The 11,307-nt window shown below is 31.3% G+C and overlaps 1 protein-coding gene across 1 annotated transcript; it reads left to right on the forward strand.

The window, feature by feature from the left end:
* Nucleotides 1-3,748: 3,748 nt before the first annotated feature.
* On the forward strand, nt 3,749-8,095 carry LOC114175772 (protein NRT1/ PTR FAMILY 6.3-like). The gene is made up of 5 exons (XM_028060566.2): nt 3,749-3,927; nt 4,127-4,304; nt 4,463-4,502; nt 4,629-5,200; nt 7,063-8,095. Exons 1-5 carry the CDS (start codon nt 3,813-3,815, stop codon nt 7,937-7,939), a joined length of 1,782 nt encoding a protein of 593 aa, XP_027916367.1. The 5' UTR covers nt 3,749-3,812; the 3' UTR covers nt 7,940-8,095.
* Nucleotides 8,096-11,307: the final 3,212 nt, after the last annotated feature.

Genomic DNA, 11,307 nt, shown 5'->3' on the forward strand with positions numbered 1-11,307 from the left:
TTATCATAGGTTTAAGTAAAATTTTTGGTCATAGTAAAGATATATCCTTAGAAATAGCAAAAATAATCATTGAAATTGATGGAATATTTTAAAGTTTTGTTTCATTAATTTTGGGATTAAGTTAGTCGATAATGTTCATGTGTCAGGGGAGATGTCTACATGATATTTCTAAAGAGATTCGTTGAAAGTACACGTTTTTTATTTAACAAAATTAATTATTTTAGGTAAAGTTGCTTTTGATTTTGATTAGTTAATGAGAGTCAAAGAAAGGATCGTAGTGAACTATACACTAATTGGGGTCAAAATCATATTGTGACATAAAGTTGTCATTATTGGTCACAGAATCGGAAAATTGGGGTTTTCAACTTTGACACTCCGACGATGATGATATGACTGAATGGGCAGGTTCTTTTATATTTTCAAAAGACTTCTTTTAAATGTACACTAACATTCAAATCATATAAAGTTTCCAATATTCTAAAATAGTTTTATCATCAAATTAAAGATTACATAACCTAAATTGGTACCATTTGACATCCACAGATGTCGGTGTCGAAAATGACAATAATGTTATTTTGTGGAAGCAACATTATATATATAAAGAAATTAAGTAATAAATTAAATATTAAAATGAATAGATCCACTCAATTTAAACGCATCAAGATAAAAGGCTCATAAAAATATATTTTTATTCATTGCACATTTGTTACTTTAATTATAATTGTTATTGACTTAGTGTTAAAGTATTTTTATAGGCATCTTATCAATATTTTTTTTCAAGAAAAAAAAGAGTACAAAAGCTTCTGCATGTGAAAAAAGAATATTTTGGTACAAGTCATTTGAAAATAAAAGAATAATTCAGTCTAATGGCATCTATTTAGTCTTACCAAGAATTTTTGGTGCTTATCATTAAACCAAACTGGTTTTTTAAGATTATAAGATATCAACAAGGAATATGACGAACAATAAAAGTTAATGATAACTAGATATCTAAGAAGAACACACAAAACAATTGTCTTTATTAAATGGACCGCAAAAGAAACTAGTGGAACTCAAGAAGAAAAGTTCCGAAGAGATAGAAGTGGTGTGACAAGAAAACGTAGAAATGAAGATGTTGGAAAGCTCTCAAACAAATTTTGAGCTGAAGTGGAACGCTTCAGTAAAGATAAGAAGATTACTCTATATTGATGCATCCTCCTCCTTCGGAAATTGTAAGGAACGAAGAGCACCAACAAACGTAGGATGTTTTCTCAAAAACCAAACTTCGACTCATACATGGCTAATTATAGTAGAATCTCATAACATACTTTGTGGATAATAGGATCATTGAAACTTCCTTGTTGGTCGGTTGGTGTTATGATATTAACAAGTGTACCAAATTGTATAAATAATAAAGTAAAAAGTCTATATACCATTTTTCAAAGAGACTTATGTAACATTCGACTACTCTTGTAATTCACATTTAATTAGACAACAAAGTTCATAAAAAAAAATTGTATTTTTATCAAATAATTGGTGTGCAACTGAATTTAAAATAGAAGATTTATAGTTGTCAAAATTAGATTTCATTCCCTTCATTCTCAAGCATTTACATTTACGAACATCTCAATTTCAATTTCATGTTAAAATCAACTCACAAATATACTTAAATCCTATCCCTAGAAACTTTGGGTCCATGATAACTCATCAAATTTCAATCCCTTGGATCATTAAGTGCAATCATTATTAAATTCAAAAGCCTTAAGATTACTAATAAAAAAAAGAAAACAGTTATATCTCCAGATACAATTTCCATTAGGAACTTAATTTCAGTTATAAGTTCAAAAGGCATTTTTCAATACCTCAAGAAGTACAGTCAAGCCATGGATGTTCAACCCATAACAAGCATTAAGAATAAAAATGAAATACTAACATTGAATTGAAAAAAAAAACATATGTATTAACCTAAAAAAAATACTCAAGAAATCAATTTATTACATCTAATTTCAACAAATAGATTTAGCTATCTATGGTGGAGAACTTAGGTTTACAAATTTGAAGAAAAAAAAATTGAAATTATATATCAGAATCAAGGTCTCTCCCAAAATTTTTGGTAATCAATGACACCAATTTTGTAATCCATCTTCATTCTCAACTCAAGATTATCTATAACACATTCAAACATGAAACCAGTGTACCACTAGATATAGTAGATATGTCAAAGAACATTATAAACATAATCAGAATTAAACAATAATAAAAATAAATGAATGTGCTTAACTTAATCCAATAAGAAACTCAAGAAAATCTATAAATACTAGTGAAAACGCATGTGCACATGTATGTTTACTTTTTTTTTTTTAATTTTGAAAATAAGTAATTTTTAAATTTTTATTTATTTATATTGTAGATTTTTTTTTGTTAATATATTAGTTTTAAAACGATCAATTTAAAAGAAAAATTAAATGAATGAATCAGTTAAATTTAACAAAGAAAATACTTAAAAGGTAAAAATGATAAAATAATTATTTTAATTTAAGAAAAAAAAATATTTATTAAAGTATAGAATTGAGAACATAAATATGGACACTAAAATAGGATACATATAGATATAGATATAGTATTTCTAAGTATTTATTGATAATATTTATTATGCATTTATTATCTCTCACATAGTTAATTATATACTCCATCTCACTACAAAACATTGAAAGAAAAAAATAATTATAGTTGTTCTGAGTCTTTTCCTTATTACAAAAATCAAAAGTTATACTTTTATGTTTCCAGCAAAAGTGTTCAACTTCAGCGTCACAAAATCCCCCATTAATTCCATTTTCTTCTGGACAATGGTATTTTGTAGTGACATCACGTCAATCTTAAAATTTCGATATTTTAATAGTTTTATTTTGAAGATATTTAACATTTTCTTTTACTAATTAAGCTAGTAGGTAAACAACACAATCAACACGATTGGCTAATTCGACAAGTCATATATGTCGGGAAAAACACAAAATCCTAATTCACACTCTGCTGCTCAAGGAGAGAAACAAGTTTTGGTTTCTTTGGGGGTTTTCTTGATATTTGGGAGGGACTGTGATAAACAGATCCTAATATGTTATTTTTATTCCACATTTTCAAACAATTTCCCAAAGTTTTAAAGATGTTTTACCAACTCTAGCATTGGCCAAAATAAACATGATTAACTTATCATTGTTGCACATTCATCTTGATTAGTGCGCAACTGGAATTTATCGTAGATTGTATTCATTCCAAATTATAATTAATTTATTTTATCTTGTGGCACATGACTTGCTATTTGCATTTATTCCAATATATGATTGGTCACATGCTGTCCCTTCGGTGTATGTAAGAAGTATATATTTTTTATTCTAATATTTTTTAATGTATTTGAGGATGAACTTGTAAAATAATTATATAAAACCAAGAAAAACAAATAATTATAGAAGAGTATTAAAAACACAAATATCTAACTATAGTATTATGTATCAACACTATTAATTCACAAGTTAAATAATTACAGTGATAATTAAGTTAATATATGTTGGATATAAAAAAATTTAAATTTTATTTTTGAATGTACCAATTTCCAAATAGACCAGTTTTAGAGTTAAAAAAGTTATTTGTAAAATATTAAAAAAGATGTTTGTTAAAGAGGACACTAACTAATAACAATGTTTATAATCTGATATAAAAATAGGTACAATTATTTGATGTGAAAGTATAGAAACTATATAAACACAACAACCCCATTGTGGCATGCATACCCAGTTCATTAATAACATTTTAGTTCACCATTGATATCCCTTCCTGCGATGATAACTCCCTCTGAAACACAGCAGAAAAGCGTCCTAGATGCCTGGGACTACAAAGGTCAACCAGCCCAGAGGTCCAAAACTGGTGGTTGGGTTGCTGCCGCCATGATTTTAGGTCTCCAATACCTTTAGAACTTAATCTTGATGATTATTTTTGTTAAATGAAATCCACTCTTAACCATTTATTAAAATTATTTATGATTAAGATTTACTTTCTCAAGCTATAATAGATCTTCAGTATGGGAAGAAAAAGGTACAGTCTTGGTATTGACATAGGTTGTCTGTTTCCTTTTGTTGCTGTTGGTTTATTTCAGGAGTGGAAGCAAGTGAGAGGTTAACGACAATGGGCGTTGCCGTGAATTTGGTGACATATTTAACTGGTACCATGCATTTGGGCAGTGCGAATTCTGCAAACACAGTCACCAACTTCATGGGGACCTCTTTCATGCTCTGTTTATTCGGTGGTTTTGTAGCTGACACTTTTATCGGCAGGTTTGTGACCACTGATTCACTTGTCTAACACAGCAAAAACAAACACTCAATTATTTTATTCCAATAAACTTTCTTACTGTGCTCTTTCTAATATTATATACAACACTTATTATGAAGAGTTGCTAGATTTTTCATTGGCTTCACTCTCTCATTCACAGATACCTCACTATTGCCATCTTCGCAGCGGTTCAAGCAACTGTAAGACATTATGTGCTGCGTTTAAAACTTCATTTAGTTTGAATAATCTCTCAGAGAAGGGAGCATAAATCATTTTTCTTTTCTTGGTTAATTTCATTTTTGGATCTTTACAAGAGTTGTTTACAGGGTGTTACAATATTGACAATATCAACCGTAATCCCAAGCCTGCATCCTCCAAAATGTGTAAGATCTGCTACGAGACGTTGCGAGGCTGCAAGCAACATGCAGCTATTGGTGCTCTACCTTGCTCTTTACACTACATCCCTTGGCATTGGTGGTTTGAAATCGAGTGTGTCAGGGTTTGGCACGGATCAGTTCGATGAATCAGACAAAGGGGAGAAAAATCAGATGATAAAATTCTTCAACTGGTTCGTGTTCTTTATAAGTCTGGGGACTCTCACAGCAGTTACAGTTCTTGTGTACATTCAGGATCACATAGGGAGGTATTGGGGTTATGGGATAAGTGTTTGTGCTATTCTGGTGGCACTTACGGTGTTCTTGTCTGGAACAAGAAGGTACCGGTTCAAGAAACTGGTGGGGAGTCCCCTGACGCAGATTGCGATGGTGTTGGTGGCAGCTTGGAGGAAGAGGCACATGGAATTGCCCTCTGATGCGTCTTTGTTGTTCAACTTGGATGATGTTGCAGATGAAACTCTCAGAAAGCAGAAGCAGATGTTGCCCCATAGCAAACAGTTCAGGTAAATTTAAGATTTAAGATTATGTCTTCCTTATACTCTTCAAACATTTAAGATTAAATTATACTTACATTCCATCACTTCTTAAATCATACTCATACTTTCTCTCTTTTTACCCTTATATATGTAAATTTAAATCTTAAGATAATTATGACAGTGTTTCTAAATAATAAGCAATAATAATTATGAAAATTTTGTAAAAATTAAAACCAGAGTCTAATTTACATTATATTATTTTACTTTAAAAATGAACTAAATCTTCTTTTAAGATACCCTATTCTCGTAAACAAAGTTTAATTAGGCTATTTAAATAATCTCAAATGATATGTATGTATAATAGTAAAGGATAATCAAGTTTATTTTTAGTTTTCAATTTCTTTAAAATTAGAACTATATTTTTAAGACAAATTTTATGAAATAATAAAGATGTGTTGAAAAAGCAATCGCAAGCAACTGTACCGAACAACTATTAGGATCAAGATTCATTCACAATAGATGAACTTTAATAAAGAAATATTCATATACCTAAATTATAAATATTACTTGTGTATATTATTGGCATTATTATTACTGGTTTTTTATCCTTTTAGTTCATATTTTTAATGTTCACTGTTACATATACAGAATGGATCTTCTGCTGGACTCATGAGGAGATACTGTATATCCTCTTCCTATATATAAAGGGTTTTGTGTATCTTATTTAAGATAAAAGTTAAAAGATTATGATTTAGGATACCTCAAAACTTTTAGAAGGTCTTTGTCGTCTGATGTAGAAATGTGCATAAATAATTGAGATTATAGTTGAATCACCTTGATTGAGGACTATAGTACTGGGTAGAATTTAGTGGTGGAATGACCACCACGACATTATCTTTGAATGTAGGGTCCCACGATTCTTAACAGTGGCAATTCACCTTTAAAATAAGTGCTAAAATGTCTATCTTGGAGTCTTCATTATTTGAACCAAAAGTGTGTCTGAAATGGACAACAAAGCTTAGTTCTCGGTTCCTCTGCTCACTGCTTTGGTCACATTCATCCACAAGCTCAAATTAAATAACACCGAATATATATATATATAGATATACTAACACAGTGTCATCTTCGTTATACTTATTAATCGAATCAATAGTGTTGAGTTAGACATGTCACGTGTGTGATTTCCTATTCAGGTAGATGTCTCTCATATAATTTTATCACTTTGTAATTTCAGTCACAATTTGACAAAGTATACACTGTTCAGAACTTGTTTTATTCCTCTTGTGGTTGTCTTTGTAGATAGGAAAGAAACCATCCATAAGTGTAGTGAGACGTGAATAAAAGTAAAAGATTTGGTGATGGAAATAATGTTTATACAGTGGCAGGTCTGGTATCAGTAGCTTTTGTTTTCCTGTGATATCTAAAAGTGAGGATGAGAGGTATCACGTGCTGGCAAAGGCCACAGCTAGCCAGCTACAATTGCCAATGCATATGCAAGGTCCTGTCTCATAGCGCATGTACCATCGCTGCCCCCATTTTGTCCTGCTTCATATCACTTTCTCTTTATTATCTCCCTATTTCCATGTGCCATTTGTCTCTTTTCTCTCTTTCACTGACTAACACCCTATATTATTGCTCCTTATCATTCTATTCTATGCGTGATCATCCATTACTGCACTACTTTGCATACAATAACTACTCATACTATAACCCTTTGGCTACCTATACCTCTAGGGTTTTAACCACTACATGCACTCTCCATTATTAATCTCCTTTTGACTACCTACTGTTCACATTATGTAGCAACACCAATTAATATTTCAGATGCTTCTACCACAATTATTATCATTACAGAATGAATTATTTTGGTATTTGAATGATGTGAGTAGGTTCTTGGACAAGGCAGCAATCAAGGACCCAAAAACAGACAGCCAAGAAATCACCATGGAGAGGAAGTGGTATCTCTCAACCCTAACGGACGTTGAAGAAGTTAAAATGGTGCAGAGAATGCTACCCGTGTGGGCCACCACCATCATGTTTTGGACCATCTACGCCCAAATGACCACGTTCTCGGTATCACAGGCCACCACCATGGACCGGCACATCGGAAACTCCTTCCAAATTCCCGCGGCATCACTCACAGTTTTCTTCGTGGCAAGCATTCTCCTCACAGTCCCAATCTACGACCGCGTCATTGCTCCCATAGCCAAAAGAGTAACTAAAAACCCACAAGGGCTAACCCCTTTGCAACGCATGGGCGTAGGGTTGGTGCTTTCGATCTTTGCCATGGTGGCTGCAGCACTGACTGAAATAAAGCGGCTGAGAGTGGCAAGTGCCCACGGTTTAACACACAAACACAATGCTGTGGTTCCCATCAGCGTGTTCTGGTTGGTACCACAGTTCTTCTTTGTGGGGTCGGGAGAGGCCTTTACATACATAGGGCAGCTAGATTTTTTCCTGAGGGAGTGTCCGAAGGGGATGAAGACGATGAGCACAGGATTGTTCTTGAGCACGTTGTCTTTAGGGTTTTTTCTTAGTTCCTTGTTGGTGACTTTGGTGCACAAGGCCACGCGTCACCGTGAACCATGGCTTGCGGACAACCTTAATGAAGGGAAACTGCACCATTTCTACTGGTTACTGGCTGTGCTGAGTGGTGTGAATTTGGTGGTGTACTTGTTTTGTGCAAAGGGCTATGTATACAAGGACAAGAGGCTCGCCGAAGCAGGCATAGAGTTGGAGGAAGCAGGCACTGTTTCCCATGCTTAGCTTTGAGTTTAAGTTTAACTTCTTAATAGGCTTGCTATACAATACACTAAGCAAAATTTTAAATCAACTAATCAAATGCTAAACATGCCGTATCCATGTCACTGCTTCAAAAATTCAATAAAAAGAGGGAGAGGTGTTTAATATGTATATATATAATTTTAATTTATATGAAGTTACTGAATAACATTATTTAACGTTTGGATAAAAATTATAACATTTATAGCATATTCTCGTTGTTTACCAACCAAAAAACGAAACCAAAATTACTATAGAAATGCATAAAATTATTTCCAAAATATGTTCAATAAAGAAAAAACTAGTTTTTAGAAGGAAAATTATCTTTTTTTTTTGACAAACAATTTTTGATAAATTTGACAAAGTTTCTATAAATAGAATTAAATTAGAGTAATTTTTTATTTTTTTAACTCAAATAAAGTAATAAAGTATCATTTTTTATCCAAATTAATAGTTTGTTAAAGTTTGTAAAAAAAAGTTAACCTGTCATTTTCCTTTTTAGAAATTGAGATATGAGGATTTCCGATTTTTTTCTTCAAACTTTATTATTTTGAGGACGGATCTCGAATATTATATGAAATACTAAAACTACTAGGTACTTATACTTTGATTACTAACTTAAACTCACCTGTTTCGAAAAAGGAGTAAGTTAGCAAGTTATGTCTTGAACGCCTTTTAAGAAAATCGTAATTAAATTTTCTAATGTGTAGTAAGTTAGAAAAATAATCATATTATTAATTCTTTAATTTGACTTGTTAGTGGCCTTTATAAAGATAGAAACAATTGAACAAAGAGCAACAATCCAATATGGTTCTCAAATATTATTGTAAAAGTAAGTAACACTAAAAAAAAAAAAAAAACTCTTAAATAATGATAAATTTGAGTGGTTAAAAATACGTATTTAGAGACCAAATTAGAGACTAATTCTTTTGATAGTCAAAATCTTGTAATTAATGTTAGTGACCAATTCATAATAGAAACTATTTTAATTACCAATTTAGATATCAATTATAGTTTTTTGAAACTATGTTAGTCACCAATAATTTTTAGTTTATAAATTGATATCTAAATAGATTACTATAATGAATAGTTATTTTTTGTCATTAAAATTAATCATTATTCAAAAACATTCTTGTAGTAAGCGGTTTTCTTTTCTCCCTTATCCGATCGTGCAAAGTCGTATGATTGAGTTAAATTCTGTATTTAAATTAGGGGTGGCAATGCGGGCCGGCCCGTCCCGTTTAGGCCCGCCTCGCCCCGCACATTTTATGTGGGCCGCATACTCTGGCACGCCCCACATATATGTTGGCCCGCGGGCCTACGGGCCGGCCCGTTTTTTTTTTTAATTAATTAATTTATTTATTTATTTATGATAAAATTTCAATGTTTAAAAATTGGGAAACTTTAAGAAGTTCACAAAATTAAGTAAAGACTTTGAGGAATTAGATGATAAATTGATAATTCAACATTTTCATCATATTCATACTATGACATACATAATGTATTCTTTAAATTTTAGCACATTAAAAATTACATAATACTTGTCTTTTCCAGTTATACAAGAATTTGAAATGTTAATGCAAGAGTCCATAAAAGAAGTAATTAATATACACAAGTACAAGTTTTTTTTTTTTAATTTTATGCGGGCTTGTAGGTCGGCCCGTGCGGGCCGCGGGCCTATGAGGGCCGAGCCCGCGCGGGCCTGCGGGCTCACTATCCTGGCCCACCCCGCGTTTTTTCTGCGGGCCTACAGGCCGGGCCCTAATTATCATCCCTAATTTAAATTAGAAGGTCTTGATTCAAAACCATCCGCTTAGGAAACCGAATTCCCATCGCTTTAATGCATAAACATAATTTGAATGCACTTATGTGTCTCGTGTTCTTTGGAATTGTGGTAGGAATCGAGCTTTATAATAACCAATCATTCTAAGTTATCCTATAAAATTTTCTTGTATTTAGAGTTTTATTTCTACTTTAAAAAATACTTTTAGTTTTAAGAAAGAAAAAGAAAACATTTTCTAATAGAGAAAACAATTATGGTTTACTATTATTTAATACCATTGTATGGGTTATTCTAATTGTATCTTTGGAATTTACATATGAGTAATTGAGTAGGAATAAAAAAAAAGTTGAGTAACATTGTAAAAAAGAACACTCACAAACACAAAGTCTCAATGTTTTGGGTTGGAGATGATGTCATGATCTCCTACATAATTTACTTATAGTTCATTTGGTATTGAATCTTCTTAGTCTCTCCCTGTAAGAAAAATCAAATTGTAGTATCAAAGTTGATAATTTATCTTAGTGATTGGTCCATGTGGAGGCAAACATGTTTATAATGGTAAAACCCAAAAATATTTAGTATTAGAGAAAGTAATAGAGTTGGAGAAAGTGTATGGAGAAACCCAACAACACTTAGGGATAGAGGAAGTAGGTGCTTTTATGATCTTTTATATGGTTATTCATGCTTCATTGGTGTTGGAAAATAATAAAGAAACAATTGTATGTAAGATTTCTAAAATATTTTTTTTTTCTGATACAACTCAATAAAATTTAGTATTGAACAAGTAAAAAGTTATACATAACTTGAGTTTGATCTTTTGAAGATTAACATTAATCATTTTTAGTATCTATATAATATTTTCACATTTCGCATTTATTTAATTTTTTATGTTTAGATAAACTTCAAGGAAGAGAACACCTACAATGTTGACATCAACTCTTGGATTAGTTATTTTCATCTTAGAGTGACTTTTATCATAATTGGAGAACTAAGAAAAAAGTAGATAATCTATCGAGTATGCATATTTATAAGATTTGTATGTATAAAAATGACTCGTAAATCTAAAAGTATGTTATTAAGTTTTAGGTTATGATCCTTTGATTGACTTGTAGTAATTTGATTTGAAATTTGATGGTGAGAATTTTAAGGTTTAGATCAATGATTAATTATTAAGATTTTATCTCATTTATGTAAATCATTATGAATAGGATGTTGTTATTCGAATTAATGTAAAATTGTGACGTTACAATTAACAAGATATATGAATGAATTATATTCGATTAAAAACAAAGTTAAAAATTCATGATTATACTTTTAGCACAAGATACACTAGTATAGAAGTTATATAAGTGATTCATCTATAGAGACGTGAGAGAAGAGTGAGGAGTATATTTCAGTTTAAGACAATACAACCCCATTTAAGAAACATTTTGTATTGAATTAAGAAAAAATAGCCCATATAAAAGTTGTAGACTAGATGTTAGCTTAGTTTCAGTGAAAGTGATGCTTTTAACTAAAGTTATGAAATATCTGGGAATGAAAACCAAACCTTTGTGCTCATAAAGAACAT

Source organism: Vigna unguiculata, chromosome 3, assembly GCF_037176805.1.
Source record: "Vigna unguiculata cultivar grain cowpea cultivar isolate G323 ecotype 2 chromosome 3, ASM3717680v1, whole genome shotgun sequence".
NCBI classification, from domain to species: Eukaryota; Viridiplantae; Streptophyta; class Magnoliopsida; order Fabales; family Fabaceae; genus Vigna; species Vigna unguiculata.